This window comes from Martes martes (genome assembly GCF_963455335.1).
Source record: "Martes martes genome assembly, chromosome: 7".
NCBI lineage: Eukaryota > Metazoa > Chordata > Mammalia > Carnivora > Mustelidae > Martes > Martes martes.
Window position 1 is genome coordinate 124,109,882 of NC_137894.1, and position 20,282 is coordinate 124,130,163.

Genomic DNA, 20,282 nt, shown 5'->3' on the forward strand with positions numbered 1-20,282 from the left:
ATTGATTTGTAGGTAGTTTACTTATTTTTAGCTAACTTGTTTCATCCTTGTTTTCCCCTCTTAGATATAAGCCCCTTGAAAGCTTATCTGTTTCATATTTATCTCATTTACTTTTTGTATCCTGAACATCTAGCAGGTGTTTGCTAATGATTTGGTAGATGAATTAATAAGTAGTCTATTTAAAATAAGTCTGTTCCACATCTGTTTCCCTTCCCTTTTGCTCACTCTCCCCTCACCTAGCCTTTAATACGTTCCAAAATATTAACATCCCTTGGTGTTAGGAAGAGTCATTGGTATCATATCATCATTACTGTACCAGGAAACTGGTTGAATGTTCATTAGCCTCCTGATGTTCAAAGGAAAAGTACCCAAAATTATTCTTTAATTTTTTTGTATTAAAAATGATCACCCTTTCAGCCTTGCCCCATGACTCTGGAAAGGCAAGCTAATTTTGCAGTGGTCTAAGTAGCCAAGGAAGAAAAAGACATTGAACTTTCTTTTTTTTTTCTTTTTGACAGAGATCACAAGTAGGCAGAGAGGCAGGCAGAGAGAGAGGAGGAAGCTCGCTCCCTGCTGAGCAGAGAGCCCGATGTGGGGCTGGATCCCAGGACCCTGGGGTTATGACCTGAGCCAAAGGAAGAGGCTTTAACCCACTGAGCCACCCAGGCGCCCCTGACATTGAACTTTTTGGAGAGGGAAATCCTATGTAGTATGTTCCAATATGCTGCATGTATAATTTTGTGTTCTTTTGCTATTTTGTATTACTTTTTTGATTTATTCCCTACCAGGGGTAATAGCTGATGTCAATCGAGTTCAGTCCCTTATCCATACTGGGAAGTTACTTTTAAAAGGCTTGTCCCTCAGCATTTTGAGCTTTAGAATAAATTCTCCTCCCATTTTTAAACTATGAATCTGGTGTGGGATGGGTGGGTTCTCTATACACAGTATCACAAAGTTGAAATTAAGGGTTGGCCCACTGCGTGCTCACTTGGAACTGTCTTCTCCAAACCTTTGCCTGTTGTTGGCAGGATTCAGTTCCTTGTAGTTTCAGGGTTGTAGTCGCCCTGTGGTCATCTCTGTCTCAGCCATGGAGAAACTTCTTCTCACACTTCAAATTTCTCTGACTGCTTCTGTTGCTACCAGTGAGAGAATTCACTCTGCTTTTAGTCACCCATCTTAAGGTCAACTGTTTAGCAACCTTAATTGCGTCTGTAAAATCCCTTTTAAATATGACATAATCTTGAGGATTGCACCAGGATGCGGAGATCATGGGGATCCTCTTAAAATTCTCCACAGTTAACCTAGAATGGCATCCATCTGCTTATCAGAAAACCTGATTACAGTAGTTTAAACAAAAACACTTTTTTCACATAATAAATATAGAGTTGAATGATTATTGATACTGGCTCAGTGGCTCAGTGACTGTGATTCTCTTGTCCTTGCATTTGTGGTTGCAGGGTGATTATCATAGCTCCAGCCATCACAGCCATATTCAAGATAGGAAAAAAGGGAAAGGGAGAAGGATTGAGGATGCACGAGCATTATCCATCCACTTCACGGAGATGGGCAGTACAAAGCAAGACAACACAAAGACAAAAAACATCTCCGAACTTCAGTTCTCATCATTCCTCCATCTGTGTCTCATTGACCAGAACTTGGTTGGGTGGTTATCCTTGGTGCCAGGGAGGTGGGAAAGCAGGAATAGAAATGTTCTGTGATTGGCTTAACCAGTCATGACCCATCCCCTGGTGCTGTATGAGGAGAAGGAAGAGGTGTTGGAAACCCAGCTAGCATATCTGTTACACATCTTTTCTGAAAGGCAGAATGTGGCGTAGTGGAAAGAGTACGTAAGTTAAAGTCAGGAGACTTGTGATTCTGTCCCAACTCAGTCAGTTTTCACTGTGTGACCTTAGGTTAGTCAAGTAACTTCCCTGAGTCAGTTCATGTATCTGTTAAATGAGAGAAATAGCTGTTTTACGTACCTCAGGGTTATTGTAAAAATGAATGGATGTAATCCATGAAGTTCTTTGCATCCTAGAAATATATACGAATTGTAATTTTTGGTATTCGGTATAAAAATAAGAATATTTCTTTGATTTCTAGAAATGTATGTGTATGTGTGTGTATAGACAGACAAATAAATATACATATTTAAGAGTATTTTATAATCTCTAAAATGAGATGTATTTTACAATTGATGGCATTTTAGTTTCAATGAATATAATAATATTTTGTTTAGCTTCTTGGAAAGTCTTAGGGTTATGCTTAGAAGATATGGCCACCATTGGGACCTGCAAGATTCTTATAGACTCCTAGGCAACCGAGAGTCTTATGATGGACATCTGAAGTGATAGACTTATGGCTTTAAAATACAGATGGAAAGAAATTATCCACACCAACTCCTTACTTTCACACAGGCAAAATAATAGAATTCCTGTTCCAAATATGAAACTAAAGTAAGCGGAGTTTACCAAGATAGAGTAAGCCAGGACCTCCCTAAAGTTTGAGGTATTAGAAAGTCTTCTGCAAACCTTAAAGTGTGACCTTCTGCCAGGATTATTCATTACATTCTGAATGTAACACACTGTTCAGGCACCTGGGAACGTCCTTCAGGGTCACTGCCTCAGGAATGCAGCAAAGATCAGATACAGCCTATTTTCTAGGCCAAATGTGACTTAGATCCTCGATTCTGAATTTGGAGCCACAGAGTTCTTTAATAAGGCAGCTATCAGGATTGTTTATTTTGAAGAAAAATCAATTAATAAAATGTTTGTAATTATAACTTTGAGATATATATAAATATGCATGCCCATAAATATATATGTATTTATATGTGTATGTATTTGTACATGTATGTATGTGTATATACACACAAATGATGTGACTTTAGAGGGGACACAAACAGACATCTAGTGATGGGGAATTACAGTGTATATGATTGAAAGAGAGAGAGTGGGGAGTTAGTTCACAGAGAATCACGGATACATACTGATGTTGGTTGAAATATATATATTCCTTTTGGAGTTCTTCTGTATGGTTGACTTGGCGCTGGAGTGTTCATTTTAACCAATTTCCAGTGGAAGAGGAGTGGTCAGTCTTTTTTGTTTATTTGTTTGTTTTAAAGAATAGTATATTTAAATGAAAGAAAAAATGGTGAAAAGATAGTAGGAGCATACAACCAAAGCTGCTTACCTTTTCCTTTTGAGAACATCAAAGCACATGTTAATTAAAGTGTGTGTGTTCTCCAGTGTTCACATTCTGTTAAAATGAACCCTGTTCTCTCCTACAGGTAAAGACTTTAGAAGAAGAAAGAGAAGCAGTGTTCCAGGTCCTGAATCTGATCTGGGTCTTTGTCATAGGGCAATTGTGCCTTCGGGGCTTCTGTTTATTCTGAGAAGTTATGAAACAAGTGGCATGGTTACTTTAACTTCTTGATTAAATTCTTGTGATTTTTCTAGCCCACTGTGACAGAGGTCTCAGAGTACAAAACCATGCTTGATATTATTTTGATTCAAACATTGCAAATTCTGAGTGCATAGTAGATGTTCAGGAAGTTGGTTGAATGTCTTGCTTTAGAAGAAAGCTTTTCAGAAATACATATGATCTATGCAGTCTTAGTTTTTCATTCTTACTTTCTTCCCATTTTCTTTTTGATCTTGAGATGTTTGTCTTTGACCAGAAAAAGTCTGAGGCCTTACTTTAGGGTTTGGTATTGGCACTAGGATCTAGTTTGAGATGTTTCTGCATAAACCCCAAACAGATGGCTGGATAGTGTTTGCCAGTAACCTCAAAACCCAACAAGTAGATGCAGACATGTCCAAAGAAACTGTCTAGTTGAATACATATGGCAAAGAGATATAAGAGGGAACTGGCTAAATTCTTAGATTTAAATAATCTTTAGGGTTCACTAACCAAACAAGAATTATGTTACAGTATTATAAAACATAGCTAACCTACCAAAACAAAACATTTTCTCAGCTCTGAAGGGATGGAATTAATCCATATAGCTACATGAAACCCTCCTTTCCCTTTCATACGATTTATGAAAGTTTTCTAAAACTTCTAATTATGATTTCTAGGATGTCACTATAAAATAACCCTATTTTAGATTATCTGAACTGGACTCTTTTTTTCTTTTTAAAAATGATTACAAGTCGAAAGGAAATGTTTTGGGGAGGACTTCCAATTCTGGCTATAACTAATAACAAACTAGTCCTTGTGCAGTGTACAACCATGAAACTACCGGACAAAATGTATGGGGCAAGTGTTTTCAGGTACTGGTCAACAAAAATCACAGTATTTCAATCCTGAGAGAAGGAAAGCTCGTGAGGTGAGCCTGATGATTACCTTGGCTCCCTTCCAGGGGAGAGTTTCCTGATGCAGTATCATATGCTGGAGTCTACACTGAGCACAGCAGTCCTGCTGAGCTAAGCAAACAGAGATCAGAGTCTGGGGCAGTTAAAGCAGCTGAAATCTGCTGGACAGGACATTAGAGAAGAGAGAGTAGCATGGGGGATGGGGGAGCAGAAGTGTGTCTGGGTATACTCAGGGAATCCTTGGCCTGGCTAGAGTGCAAATGTAAAGACTGAAACCATGTGAGATTTACCAAAAGTGGTGGCTCCAAGGTTGAGAATGGGACAGAAATACTAGAGGTTAAACCATGTTGGAAGACATTGGCAGTCCAGCCCAGCCACATCGGAAAGACTTCCTTAACACATTATTAACATTCTAACCATCCAGAAAAGACACAGAAAGTCTGCGTCTTAGGGGAAAGGAACATGCTTTCAAGCAGAGTTGGTAAAATTCTTTTATAGAGTCAGATGGTAATTATTTTAGGTCCTATGAACTATACAGCATCTGTTACAACTGCTCAAATTTGCTATTGTAGAGCCAGAGCAGCCATAGACAATATGTAAATGAATGCACATGGTTTTGTCTCAGTATGACTTTATTTACGAAAAAGACAGAGGGCCAGCTTTGGGTCATGGCTTGCCAGATGCTTCTCTAGAATAAGACCTACTCTGAACCTACCATAACAAAGCCTAGAACCAAGTGCTGCTGAAATCTGCCATGGAGATTGAGTTGGAAAGTTGAGTTCTGCAGTTGTTAGAGATGCTTAGGAGACATCTTTGGCTTTTCTCAAATGCACCCAACGAAGTGGAAGACTATACAAGATGAATGTGAGCAAGCATTTTGACTTCTGGCAAAAATCAGCTCTGTAGAGGAGATCAAATCCAGAATGTCTTCAGTGTATCATCAACAATTAGTAGGTGTACAAAGAAATATTAATTTTAATATTAAAATAGTAAAAAAAAAAAAGTCAATAGAAATGAATCCCCAAATAGTCCAGATATTGGCTATGGCAGACAAAACCTATAAAGCAGCTGTTGTAAATATGTTCAAAGAACTAAAGGAAGACAGTGTCATAGTGAGTAAACATATAGGGCATCACAGGCAAGAAATAGAAACTATAAAAGAATCTAATGAAAATTTTAGAATAGGGAAGTTGAATAACTGAGATGAAAAGTTCACAGAATGAACTTAACAGGAAATAACAATAATAGAAGAAAGAGTCAAGGAACTTGAAGACAGATCAGTAGGGGAGGAGAGAAAGCCAACTCTTCATCAGAAACCATAGACTCCAAAAGACAAAATACTGAAGGAAAAGAAAAGTCAACCTCAAATTCTATGTTTACTGAAAAATATCCTTCAAAAACAAAGGTGAAATAAAGAATGGATTGTTTTAGAGCCAGGCTGTTCAATAGAAATAGAGTACAAACCACATATGTATTATTTTAAGTTTTCTAGTTACCCCATTTAAAAAATGTTAAAAGAAACAGGTGAAGTTAATTTTTTTTTTTTTTTTTTTAGGTGAAGTTAATTTTAATCAAACCCAGCAGAGAGTGCTCAGTACACTGAGCACTGGTCCCTGACTTTGCCCAAGACTTTTCCTGGTCTCTGGCTTTGCCCAAGACACTGAGGCTGTTGTGGCCAATAGCTTCCATCTCCAAGCTTGTCAGTGCAGTCTGAGGAACATTAATCTTCTGTAGGCACATTTCTTTAGTCACTCTCCGCTCTTAAACCTCAGGCAGCTTACCATTTCCCACTGAACTCTTCTCCTCAGCTGTTAAGGTTACCAATCCTCTCTCCCCACATTTCCTCAGTAGACACCTCAACTTTCATCAGACCGACCTCTTCACTGGTCTAGAAACAAGCCCACAAAGGTCTGATTCTTATTCTCCACTTAGACTGATCCTCTGTCCCAAGGATGTCCTCGGATATCCTTACTCTTCCCTTCTGGTGGTCCAGAACCAAGGAGATACTTCAGATCCAAGAAATCTGCTCTGTTTTTTATGGTTCCAGCCCTTGCAGATCTCTCTCTGGCTAAATAGCATTTCTGGTATGTCCTGTAGGAGGATTATTTCCAGATTTGTTGTGTTTGCTCTTCTGTGTCCCCAGCTAGATCGCAAGCTGTGGAGAATCACTGTCTCAAAGGGTGCTTAGTCTATGTCCAAACACATAGGGCTTATGAATGTGTGTCAGAGGATTGGCACAAAACAGATCCATTTCTGTGGCTCCCATCTGATCAGCTGACTGTGTTTTCCACCCCCAGATTTCAGCCTGTAAGTGACGCTGGGGAAGAAGCTGCTCTCTGCAGTGGCAATCCAGAGACTTCAGTGAATCTGGTAGTGTCTCTTGGTCAGTCCTGCTGCTGATACTGAGTCACTACCCATTTGCGGTGATTTTAAGCTTCGCTTTATGATTCACATTCTAAAAATGGGGTGAGGTTTTTATAGAGAACCCGATTCCAGTGTGAACTTAGCCTCACAATTATTGGGTTCCTCTGTGGCTTCTAGCTGCTGGCACAGCCACATCTTGTGGCTTCTTGGATGTGGCTGTTTCATGGCAAATACCCAGAATCCATTTCACAGGATTATGATTATGTAGTAAATTTATTCCACCAGGCTTTCTTGGGGCTGCTTATTATCCGTAACCAGCCCATGTCTGGATCTGGGACAGACAAACTAAGAAAGTGTAGATAAACCTTCGCGGCTCTTCTTTCACTCATACTTTCTGAGTAGTAGTCTTGGTTCCTCAGCCAGACTCTGTCTGTTTCTGGAAAGAAGAGGTTGAATGCTTGACTCCATGTAACATCTGGGAGAACTTCTCTAAAAATGATTGAAAAGAGACATCCCTAACGCCAGAATGTGGAGATGATAGAAAACGGGAGCGGGGGGAGGGGTTGTTTCATGAAATTTGCATTCTAGTCCAAAGACTTCCACTAACAAGCTGTGTGACTTCTGGCCAGTAAAATAACAACAGCAGTGATGGCTATGGCTGACATTCATAAGGAGTTTGGACTGGGGCTGGTACGTAATAAGCCCTCTGTGCGGTCACCTGCTGTTACCATCATCATTGTTACAGAGGGCTCATTACTCCCCATACTAAGCACGCCATGTCTATTATCTCTCTTAATCCTTTAAATTACGAAGTGAGTCTTGTTATTCCTGCTGTACAGGGGTGAAATGAGACTTAAAGCCTGCGCAGGATTCAGATCCCAGGCCCATATTGTCATTCTCTGTTGCTATGTTTGATTTCCTTGGGCCTCAGTTTACTCATCTGTGAACTTGAGAGTTAGACTGTTGGTCTTTACAACCTTTGAGCTCTAATATTTCTCAGTATTTGTCCCATTACTCTCACCCTTTCCCTTCACCTCTTCCCATGTCCCCTCCCATACCCACACTCATCTGTGAATTTTGCTGGATTCATCATCACGGGGTCAGGAGGATGTTTTTTCCCTGTTGAGCTATGACGCTGCATGTGTCAGCACATGGACTTGTATTGTGGCTTTTTTGTTGTTGTTGGACCTGGCTTACATGCTGCTGTTGTAGGGAGAGGAGGAGTCTGACTCTTCTCTTTTGCTGTCTTACCTTGGCCTGGAGCCAGGAACACAGTGACACTCATGTTTGATGGGGCTTGAGAATGGCTTGCAGGGACAAGCCAGGCCGAGTCAGTTTTAGGGTCTTTGGGCTCTGCGTAGTTCTCTGGTGAGATCTGGCGTTGGAGCACTGTAGTCTCCAGGCTGTTCGCACATGTCTGGTCCCGTGGTTGGTAAGAATCTTTGGAGAGGGACTTGGAAGAGAGATTTCCAGGCTTTCCATTCTCCGCACAGCTGGGGTATCCTGGCAGATTTCCATACGGAGAGTTTTCACAGATCATTTCATTATGGTTCTGTTGTAATTGATGTTTGCAAAGTACTTTAGTTGGGTGGTTTTGCATATATTCTGGTACTTTATTTTTGTTGTTTGTGGCTGTGATCCAAAGATCAGAGAGTTTTGGCACTAGAAGACCTAGGTTTCAGGGTTGTATTGATCACTTCCTAGCTTGGTGCATCTAACACACCTGCTTATTATGGCGTCTAGTTGATGATTCTGTGGATAAGATCTAATCATGGAGAAAAAAGAGTCCGTTTGTCACTTTTCTGGAATGTGTGAATTCTTCCAGTTAGAAGCCTGGAGGAAACATCTTAGGGCACCAAACAAGGGCCTGGAAACAATGAAAATGTTGGATAAATCACTCCTCTCACCCCAAATTTCTTTATCTGTAAAGGAATTATAGTTATATCTGCCTTGCTCAAGCAAAATGGCTATAGAATCAAATGAAGTATGGTATGAAAATATGTTTTTTGGGACGCCTGGGTGGCTCAGTCGCTTAAGCATTCAACTCTTGGTTTTGGCTGAGGTCATGATCTCGCAGTTGTGGGATCAGGCCCCACGTTGGGCTGTGCTCATTGTGGAGTCTGTTTCAGATTCTTTCTCCCTCTCCCTCTCAAATAAAGAAATAAAAACTTCCAAAAATATATTTAAAAAGTTTCTGAACATTATAAATATGTACAAGCAGTTATTTTTAGGCAATATTATACAACAAAACTGTTAGCTACCAAAAATGACAAAAGTTATTACATATTTCTGTTCTGATTAACCCCAGCATAGATTATTTATAGCAGGTAATAATCTATACTAAAATTTCTTAGCATTTTTTTTGTTATGCCCCAGTCGGAAGGCTATGAGTTAAATTTTTCTAGACTAAAATGAATATTGTAAGTATTCCATTAATAAGAACACATATTATTCAGGGCAAATAGTAGCTCTTTTGTGGAAACACATTAATTTTGCATTAATTCAGATTTTATTAATTTATCATAAGAGCAAGAGCTAGGTTCAAATTGTAAATGGACATTAATAGAACAAACAGAATTATGAGTCTGTTAAGTCTCTTTCTATATACAAAGAACATAATTGTAATGTGAGTAAAGAAAGGCTAGACTTTCATGTACTAATTCAAATTGGCCTAAATTGAAAATGTGTTTCTTTAACTCGCATTTTTTACTAAAGCAAATATTCCCTTCCCATTTACTCCAAATGAACAAGATGACTCCATTTCTATTTCTCTTGGTTGGTAAGCTGTGCTTGGAGGTACCATCTGGAGATGGTTGGGTTTCTGCCAAGGATTTAAATCAGGCTTGCAAAGAGCTACCTGCCTAAGGCAAGAAAGTACTGTGAGTTACTAGGAAAGAACATGCTTTTATTTTACCATCTATTAAAAGAAAGTGAAAATACTTTGAAAAGTTTTAATTTTTGTTTTACAACAATGGTATTATATTATAAATAAAAGTATTCCCAAAATATAAAAATTAGAGAGATTTGGGAATCCGATTGCTAAAATTTGCATAATTATTTACAAGTCTGATGGGAAGACCTATGCAGAGATCTTGATGCTAAAGGCAGATATTTCTGTACAAGGCATGGGGACAAGACAGGGCAGAGAGGAGTAATGCAAGTTGGAAACCACCCAGACCTCCTTGTGGGCAGTGTTGAAAACCCTGGATCTGTGTGGGTTGGATATAATGTGATCATTGTCCTTTTTAATTTTTATTATTTTTTTAAACAGATTTCTGCTTGGCAGATTAGCCAAAAGCAGGAGGGACCAATCTATCTACATTCTGAGTGCCACCCTCTACAAGACCCTCTTAACAGAGCCGAGGCCCAAGTTCACTGTGCTCCCATCCCCCACCCCAGACGTTACTCTGGGGTCTGCCTGAGGCCATCAGTGTGAAGATGACCAGTGCCTTCTTAGCATGACGACTTTGGACCATGTGATCGCCACCCACCAGTCAGAGTGGGTCTCCTTCAATGAGGAGCCACTCTTTCCTGTCCCTTCTGAGGGTAAGGAGCGCTCTCATTTCTTAAGTGAAAAGATTAGCAAAGAACCACAACTGTTTATAATGACTTCTACTTGATCATTCTTTGGGTAGGATCTTAATATGGGAAAAAGAGCCAGTTTGTCACTTTCCGAAGGTGCAGATTTGTCCACTGAGAAGCCTGGGGCAAGCATTTTTAGGAAACTTCGAGTCCCAAACAGAAGGGCCTGGAAACACCAAAAGTATTGGGTGCTTTCTTCCAAGGAATGTAAACTTTGTATTTACAAATAACTCCTTTATACTTGGCCTTTTAGGGTGTTACTCCCGACAGCAGTTTGGATTTCCTAGTTTTTAAAGCATAGCTGTGAAGAGTGACAGGCACTAGAGACAGATTGCTTGGGCTCGGATCCTGGCTCTGTCACAGCTAAGGGATGTGCCCTTGGGTAGTTGGTCTCTTTAACCTTTCTGTGCAGTCGTTTATCTGTGCAGTAGGGGTAATCACAGTACCTTTCTCAGGGGGGCTGTGAAGACAAAATGAATTAATATACATACAGTGCTTAGAACAGTGCCTGGCATGTGGAAGGAGCTCAGTTAATTGTCATACACAATCATGAAGATAGCTAAATTGACTTCTAGGGACCTGGTGCTCAGGGATGAAGGTCAAGGTAGGGGACAGGAGGTGTTTGCAGAGTCTGGTTGGCTGGTTCTGTCCTACTGCAGCTACCCCTGTCAGCTGCTATCAACCCAGCTTCACTGACAGCACCTGGAAAGTGTGAGTTGACAGGTGAGCCATTCAGTATGCTGGCCATGGGGCTACTGAGTCCTTGAAATTTGGCTAGTCGGAATTGAAGTGTGTCTTTAAGTATAAAATACCCACACTGAATTTCAAAGACCTAGTGAAAGTAAGATATTTCATTAATAACTTTTATATTAATTACATGTTAGAATTATAAATTTTCAACATATGGAGTTGAAATTTATATTACTAGAAGTTCAGCTCTTTTTACTTTTTTTTGTAATGTGGCTATTAAAAAAGTAAAATTACATATGTGGTTCAGCTTTTATTTCTGTTGGGTAGCGCTCATCTAAAGGCTTTGGTTACATGCAGGTTGACTAGTTTGTGTGGCTAATGACGGCAGAAAAAATTTTGTGTAAGTACTCTGGTTTTTAAAAAGTATTCATATAGTAAAATCGACCACTTTTGGTATGCAGTTGAAAAACTTCAACACATGTCTAGATTTGTGTAGCCACCCCGACGATTAGGATATAGTTCTTAAAAAAAAAATTTTTTTTAAGGATGTTACGTGTTCTAGGACCAAAAAAATGCTGGAAAGGTAGGCTCCTCATTTAGCTGGACCTCATTCAGCCGGCTGTTGGTACAGAGTTTGCACCTGGCGGCCTGCGGACACACGTAGTTTGGACTGCGTGGAGGTTGAAGTGTGGATTTGAATGTGTTTAGTCCAGACAGAAGCTTTCCTGTTCAGCCAAAGTCTCTGTCTGTCCCAGTTGCCTTTTGCTTTTCTCCTTCGACTCAGTTATATTTCTCTTTGGCCTCTATAAGCATTGTCTGTGACCACCAGGCACTGGAATAGATGCTAGGATAAGAATTATGAATAAGATTTCCATTTTCAGTCTGCCTGGGTACTGACTGTAGGCATGCTGAGTTATCCTTCGTCCGCATTATTAGGAAAACTCTCCTTTAGCATGGAGGCAGGTGGGCATGGCTCTTCCTTCACCTGCACCCACCCTTATCGTGAGTCTTGTGATCACCCCTTACCTATCCTTGAGATTTTCCTCCATGAGACAGTTTTGAAGGGTGGCCTTCCTCATGTGATTGATGGTGGTGTCTGGTATGTATTTCAGGGGGCACGGAAGAGCACATCGCAGCACCGTCGTCTTACTCAGACCAGTCTGAGAGCTCCTCGGGGGAGAACCATGTGGTGGACGGAGGCTGTCAAGATCTTTCCCACTCAGAGCAGGATGACTCCTCTGAAAAGCTGGGTCTCATCTCTGAAGCGACCTCCCCTCCTGGGAGCCCTGAGCAGCCCTCACCTGACCTGGCCTCGGCTATCAGCAACTGGGTTCAGTTTGAAGATGACACCCCCTGGGCCAGCACATCACCACCTCAGAAGGAAACAGGTGAGACAGTGGGAGGCTGAAAAGAGTTCAGCTGTAGGTCCGTGCTCACCAGGGGTGCGTTGCCATCAGAGGTGTGTCAGGACTGCGGGGAATCTCCTTTGCCAGAGCCCTCTAGCACCAGCTATACAGGAGAGCCAGCAGAGACCTCGTCTGGCTTAGTTCTACAACTGGACTTTGTCATCAAAGCCTATGGAAAGATTTATGGTCTCTGGGCCCCTTCTTGCCTTCTATACTTGTCCTGGCTGCTGACCTATCTCTGGAAGTATGCATATTTATTTGTCTATTAGGTACTGGAGTTATGTTTACTCAGCACCTAAATTATAAGCTCCTTACAAGCAGACGTGAATGTCTCTCTGAGCACGGACCATTATCAATTTCTAATAGAGTCACTATTAAACATGGGTATACTTGTGTCCCAGACCTGTTAGAGCTAAATCTTCAGGGGTGGGCCCTGTCATTAATGATATTCTCTTATTTTGTGGCATTTCAGTAGCCAGAAGCTGCACAGGGGAACTTAGTGAAGCTGGAGGCGTTGTTGGTCCCCGCCCTGGTGACCTGGCTGCTTAGTTTATTGTGCACCAAAGCATGTCAACACTGACCGGATAGCCTTTGGGACTCTCTTAGTTCTCTCATTGCTGTGTAACAAATTGCCACAGACTTAGCGGTTTAAACAACATAACTTTATTTTCTTGCAGTTCTGTAGTTCAGAAATCCAAGTGTTGGACGTGGTGTCACTGTGCTAATTCAAAGTGTTGGGAAGGCTGCATTCCTTCCAGGAGGCTCTAGGGAAGAATCTGTTTCCTTGCCCTTTCTAGCTTTTGGATGCTGCCCACATTCCGTGGCACGTGTCCCCTTCTGCCGCCAAAGCCAGCAATGCTGCAGATCTCTGTGCCTTTATTCTGGAATCTCATCTTCCTCTGATTTCTGCCCACCTCTTCCACTTTTAAGGTCCTTAACTTCATCACATCTGCAAAGTCCCTTTTTCCATGTAAGTTGACATATTCCCAGGTTCTGGGGATGAGCACATAGACATCTTTGGGGGGCATTATTTTGTCTACCACAGAGACCTACTAGAGAAAATTAAGGTTGATAGATTTTTTTTTGTTGGTGGTGGTGAGCCACCCAGGTGGTCCTCCACTTATTCATATTTAAACATCAGATTTGTTAGTGAATTGTTGGAGAGAGAGCCATGGCACTCAGAGCAGCATGGATGAAATGACAGGTCCCGACAAGCTTCCCAGTCTGGCTGGAGGGAGGAAGTAACCTTTACTGAACATCCAACACTGGCAGAACAGTGGGCCGGTGAAGCATTTATACACGGGGGATGAGTTTCCCAACACAGGGGAGTGAAACAGTACAGAAGTGTCTTATTTTTCACGAGCTATATTTACCAAACACTGTCCGAGGCACCATGCTCAACGCTTTGACTACATCATCTCATGTACCTCTTACAGTCATATGAGGAAAGCATTAATATTATATTTATACTGGACATGAGGAGACTGAGAAGATAGTGGTTTGGGAATTTGCCCAAAGTTGTATGCTGGAAAGTGTCAGGGGAGAGCTTCACAGACTGGCAGGCTGGCCCCCGGACGTTGGAACAGTCTAGGGATGCACCATGGTCCGTTTGCCTCCATTTTCCTGCTGTTCCTCCTACGGTTTCCTCTGCTCCCCGATTCTCAGGAGGCATGGGAGACGAGGGGTAGGTGCAGTGGTGTTTCTCTACCTGCCCCCAAATGGCCATGCTTTCAGTTCACTAAATGCCGCATATTGATGGCATTCAGGTTTGTTCACATCTTGTTCATACCTTACCATTAGCATCAGAGGTTTCCTGATGACTCAGAACTGTGTGTGGGTTGGTTGCATACGTGGTCACTTTGCTTCAGCTCCTGACCACTTAGTTTTGCAAAACCAACTCTGGGGGTAGTCTTAATTTTGTTGCCTCCCTCTGACGGAGAACCTTAGCTTGTCATTGATAGTGCTCTTGACATATTGTTAAAACCTTTTCCTTTAATGCGGCAGTTCTCGAAGAGTGGTCTGTAGATCCCTGGGATTGCCCAAAAGTCTCTGAAGAGGCCTATGGGGTCAAAATTGTTTTCACAGTAATTCTAAGGTTGCCCTTTTCACTGCATTAGAATTTGCACTGATGGTACGTACAAAAGTAATGGTGAGTAAAACTTCTGGCTACCATGTACTCATACTAGAAAAAGAGTCAATTTCACATAATATCCTTGATGTAGTCGTAAAAATTATTAATTTTATTAAATCTTGATTCCCAAGTACATCTTTCTATTTTATTTAATTTTTTAAAAATTTTAATTTAATTTAGTTTGATTTCTTTTTTTTTTGTGTTCTAGCATTCATTGTCTATTCACCATACCCAGTGCTCCATGCAATCCGTGCCCTCCTTAATACCCACCACCAGGCTCACCCAACCCCCCACATCCCTCCCCTCCAAAACCCTCAGTTTGTTCTCAGAGTCCAGTCTCTCATGGTTCGTCTCCCCCTCCGATTTCCCCCAACTTACTTCAAGCACATCTTTTTAATATTCTCTGTGACAAATTGGCATAAAACATTTTGTGCCATACTAAAATATAATGGTTGTCTTGGGGAAAAAATGGGTTTAAAGGATGTTTTTTAAAGATGTTATTTATTTATTTGAGAGAGAGAGAAAGAGAGAGGGAGTGAGCCGGGGAGGGTCAAGCAGACTCTGTGCTGAGTGTAGAGCTGGATAGGGCTCCATCTCATGACCCTGAGATGACCTGAGGCAAGATCAAGTGTTGAACGCTTAACCGACTGAGCTACCCCGGTGCCCCTAAAATTTTTTAATGAAAAAGAATTCATTTAGAACATCAAAATTATTTTTAAATTATTTTTTAAAAATGAAAACAATGCAAAAACCCCCCAAACTCCTTGATGAACAAAATATCAATATTTTAAAAATAAGAGCTAGCCAATACTTGTGTGATTGACACACTGGCCTTACCCTCATTCTGGCCCTAGTTCTAGTAAGAGTTTACTTACAAAAATAGGCAGTTAGTCTTTGAGTCGTAGTTTACTCATTTGATATTTTTAAAATACCGTATTTAAGGGGAGTGTGGCTGGCTCGGTCAGTGGAGCAACTCCTGATCTTGAGGTCGTGAGTTCAAGCCCCAGGTAGAGCCTAGAGCTTACTTTAAAAAAAAAAAAAAAGGAAAAGGAAAAGAAAAAACTATAGCAAAATACTGTACTTAAAATGTTGTTTGATTCCTGAGATTTTTGGTTCCCTAAATTTTGCACCCAAAGGGAGTGTGCCTCACTTGCCTTACCCTAGTCCCAGCTCTGCATTATAATAGGGTTATGGAATGTATTGATGTTACTAGAGAACAACCAAGAAATGACAGTTTCAGATGTGTTGAAAGCATTATCATGGCTTGAAAACTGCTCAAACAATAATTCTATATGTTTCCATATGTAAGTTTAACTCATCCTTCTAGAAGTGGAGCTGTCTGCTTCAGGAGGAACTCGTAGGCTGGTTTTCCAGCAGACTTGAGACTTGATGTATGGATAAGAAGCAGGAATAAACCATGGGCAGGGCCAGCCCCACCTCAGGTAGTGTCCCAGGACCCAAGAGCCATGCCGGGAGCATCAGAGTGGTAAAGGAAATGATAATAAATGCAAGGCTCTAATTCCAACTCTCCTCCAACACCCAGCCAGACCCATCAATTTCCCTATTACCCAAACCAGCCCCACCCATGTACACTAATTCCCTCCTGCGTTTTCTTCACGTAGATGGGTTTGACAACAAGGAAGAATGGTTGACAGAGCTAAGGCCATGTGATAAGGAGAAAGGAGGCTTTGACCCTGTCAACATGGATAATGCAGACATTCCCCCAAGATAGTTCTGTTCTGATGGTTACTGGGCAGCTCAGATTTCAATTTAAATCCCAAAGGTTGGGGTACTGTGCATCGTCAGTAACATCATATATGTAACTGCGGACATGACAGCAAAATAAAACAGGTGTGTGCAGCAGGTATCCTTATAGTGACAGAGACAGTCTGAGGCTTCTTGCACTCACTGCTGCCTGCTCTGTTCTTTTGATAACGCTAAGACTTTCTGGTGTGATCGGCAAAATAATGGCCCCCAAAGATATCAGGTCCTACTCCTTGGAACCTATACATGTTATCTTATTTGAAGATAGGGTCTTTGCAGATGTGATTAAGGATTTTTATTTTAATTTTTAATTTTTAAATTTTTATTTTTAGAAGATTGTATTTATTCATTTGTCAGAGAGAGGGAGAGAGGGAACAAAAGCAGGGGGAGCGGCAGGCAGAGGGAGAAGCAGGCTGATGCTGGACTCCCTCCCAGCACCTTGGGATCATGACCTGAGCCCAAGGCAGATGCTTACCTGACTGAGCCACCCAGGAGTCCCAAGTTGTGGATTTTTCAATTGATATTCCTGGATTATCTGAAGTGGGGGCCCCTGACTGCAGACGCCTATATTCTTATAAAAGGGAGGCAGAGGGTTATTTGCCCACGCAAAGAAGGCAAAGCGAACACAGAACAGAAAGGGATTTGAAGATGTGGCTTTGAAGATTGGAGTGATGAGTCCATAGCCGAGGAATGCTGGCAGCCTGCAGAAGCCTGGAGAGGCAGGGAATCCACTCTCCCCAGAGCCCCTGGAGGAAGTGCTGCCAGCAGACATCTTGATTTCAGCCTTCTGGCTTCCAGAACTGGGAGGGAACAGAGTTCTGTTGTTTGAAGCCATGACGTTTGTGTTAATGTGTTACAGCAGCCCCAGTAAACTAATGTACCAAATTTCCTAAATCCTAAAACAGAACCATTAGCATAAGACTAAAAATGAGTCAGTCTGGGCTAGGGGAGCATCCGTAATAGTGCAGGCCATTTTTTAAGCAGATATGTTAGCCAGTATGTTTTATTTCCTAAGTTTATAGACTTTTATAATTTATTCATTGAGTCACCAAATACTTATTAAGCACGTCCTCCCCATAGTTGTCTTAGGTGCAGATATTCTTTTTTTTTTTTTTTTTAGGATTTTATTTATTTATTTGACAGACAGAGATCACAAGTAGGAGGCTGGCAGAGAGAGAGGGAAGCAGGCTCCCTGCTGAGCAGAGAGCCTGATGCGGGGGCTGGATCCCAGGATCCTGGGATCATGACCCGAGCCGAAGGCAGCGGCTTTAACCCACTGAGCCACCCAGGCGCCCCTGGGTGCAGATATTCTTTTTTTTATTTTTTTAAAGATTTTGTTTATTTATTTGACAGACAGATCACAAGTAGGCAGAGAGGCAGGCAGAGAGAGAGAAAGGGAAGCAGGCTCCCTGCTGAGCAGAGAGCCCGATGCGGGGCTCGATCCCAGGGCTCTGGGATCATGACCTGAGCCGAAGGCAGAGGCTTTAACCCACTGAGCCACCCAGGCGCCCCTGGGTGCAGATATTCTAATACAAAACTGGGTAACACAGTGCTCAGAATTGAACAGAAGTCCACTGAGCTTCTTCTGGGTCTTCTAGAAGGAATCCAGAGCCAACCTGTGCTCCCATGATTCCTGCATCTGCCCTCAGTCAACCGTCTTTCAGTTACTGCATGTCTTAGACATTTTTTTTTTTTTCCATTTCATGGTAGCTGAAAATTTGAAGGTACTTTGAGGAAGCAAAGGAAGAAGTAGATTGGGGGAGAATTGCTTGCCTAGAAGTTTCATTTTATAGCCAGGCCCATCTATCATCTCTTCCTGGGAAGGATCAAAGTTGGAATTTAAAGCATTTTCCCTATTATTTATCATTTGATTGTGGGTCCTTCCCGGAGCTCTTGTTCAGTTTTGCCCTGGAGCAATGGTGCCCACTTGGAGAAAACAATGTGTTGGGTGTGTGGCCAGCTTCTACGAAATGAGTGGCCATCTGGTTCTTTGTAGTCCAATCTGACAATATAGAAATGATTTGTCTATCAGTTTCTCATTTATCCACTCTAAAAAAAATGCTTCTCTTAGTGTATTAATTTCCAGCAAGCAGACCCGAGACCTGTTTTTGGCTAAGCTTCACCCTGTGTATACCAAGTAAACTTTTTTTAGTATGGACAGCCCATGAACAGAATAGACTTGGGGCGAGAGAGATATTTGATGTGCTCGATTTAAACATGCAGGAATTGGGAATCTGTTGATGAACTCTGGAATATATTGGTGTGTTTCAGTGCATGTAGGTGGTGAAGTTCAGCCAGAAATAAGGAAAATCTGCGGAAACTGTTTATGGCCTCCGCAGTCTTTCCGGTGGCATCAGTATCACCAGAGCAAACCAGTTCTCATCCCTATAATGTAGTTGTAGTTTCTTTGTTTATTCCCATTTTATCGTCATGTCCCATTTGCTTCTCTTACGTGCCTAACACTTTCCGGTCAGACATCTCTGTGTCCGAAGAAAGGGAAAAATGTGCGTTTTGGACTTGGGGGAAGGAGAGTTTCCTCTGCCTTTCAAAGTTTCTTCTGGCTGGTCCAAGACTTAAATTGACATGAGACAGATTCATAGGGGAAAATAAAATACAATTTTGTACAATGGGAACCCCACATGCACAAGTGGTTCACAAGCAGGTAAAATGAGGTATATAGGCCCAAAGAATGGGAGATAGGCCAGATGCTTCAAAGGGGAGGATGCTGATTCACAGGACAGTAAGAAGAACAGGTGTTTGAGAATTAAATGTTTGCCCTGTTGCAGATGGGTCACTCAGATAAAATTTATCTCTGGTAATAACCCTTAGTCTGGGAAAGATACTCCACTTAGATTCTTCTAGGTAGTTAAAGGAAGGGAAGAATTTTCTCTCCAGCCCACAGGGTCTCATTTGCCTTCAGCTCAGAAAAGTCTGCCTGCCAAAGTGACACATTTTGAGGTGACCTGTTTTGAACCCCTTCTGACCCGTCCCATGCAACCTCTTTGTGAATATTTTTTATGAGGTGATCGTGATCTTGACCTAAAAGAAGGAGGATGAGAAAGGAGGCTAAATGGAATGGATTAGGGCTAAAATCGTCTAGATTTTGGGAAGCAAACAGGGGAGCCTTCCTCAACAGGCTGGTCCATGCCCTCACATCCAGGCTGGCAGGAAGTCGGGGAAGATAGCACACGTGTGCACACACGGAGTCGTTAGGTGGAGGAACGTTACGTGGATACTCCTTTTCCATCCCCCCATTTCACATTCCTACACTGTTCACAGTTTTTCTGGCAGATGAAGAGCAAAAAACAAAAGAATTTATCCTTTGAGCTGTGCCCCCTACGGATAAAACCAAGGGAGCGTTGGATTTCAGCCTGGAATGGGATTGTACTGCTTGCCCAAATTAAAATGCAAGGAGGCCAAAGGCACAGTGGCGCAAGAGACAAAGAGACTGTCATTAGTGGTAAATCTCTTATTTTTGTGCCATAAATTGTTGGACGCTGCCCTGGGGAGTTTAAATAAGCCAGGGAGTTGCTACCCCCACCTTGTGACCTGGCTACTGATTTTATCTTGTGCTGAAGCGTATACCAAGGTTGATTGGACAACGAGGAGCAACAGCTGGTGGGGAAGACAACTCCAGAGATGCTATAAGTCCATCAGGGGGACAACTTTGTTTTGGATTTGAACTAGTGCAAGATTTGAAATGAGTAAGTGCCATCGTGGTTGGTCTCTCAGAAAAATACGAATAAAATCAGTCAGTGGAGTGACAAAGCCTTTTGGTAAAAACATATAAGACAGATTGCTTTCATCAGTTCTTTGGACATGAGGATGCTAGGAATGAGAAGCATGTAAAATCATGCCCCTCTTGTAAAGATGGGTTCCTCCATTAAAACCTCTGAAATCTGATGGAGGCCAAATGCGGAATCCTACCTCTTTGACTTAATAAGAACACTTTGGCTCAGGCCATGTTGATAAGTATTCTCTTTAAAATATTTTTATTATAATAACTGCCAAATACTTAAGACTTAAAGT

General features: G+C 41.7%; 1 protein-coding gene across 1 annotated transcript in view; it reads left to right on the forward strand.

The window, feature by feature from the left end:
- The window catches only part of STON2 (stonin 2), a 145,923-nt gene that overhangs the window by 20,656 nt on the left and 104,985 nt on the right, over nt 1–20,282 (forward strand). The window contains exons 2-3 of the mRNA XM_080808033.1: nt 9,952–10,226; nt 12,065–12,340. Of these exons, the coding sequence (XP_080664159.1) occupies nt 10,139–10,226; nt 12,065–12,340 (364 nt within the window). The 5' untranslated portion in view covers nt 9,952–10,138. The remainder of the gene's footprint in view (nt 1–9,951; nt 10,227–12,064; nt 12,341–20,282) is intronic.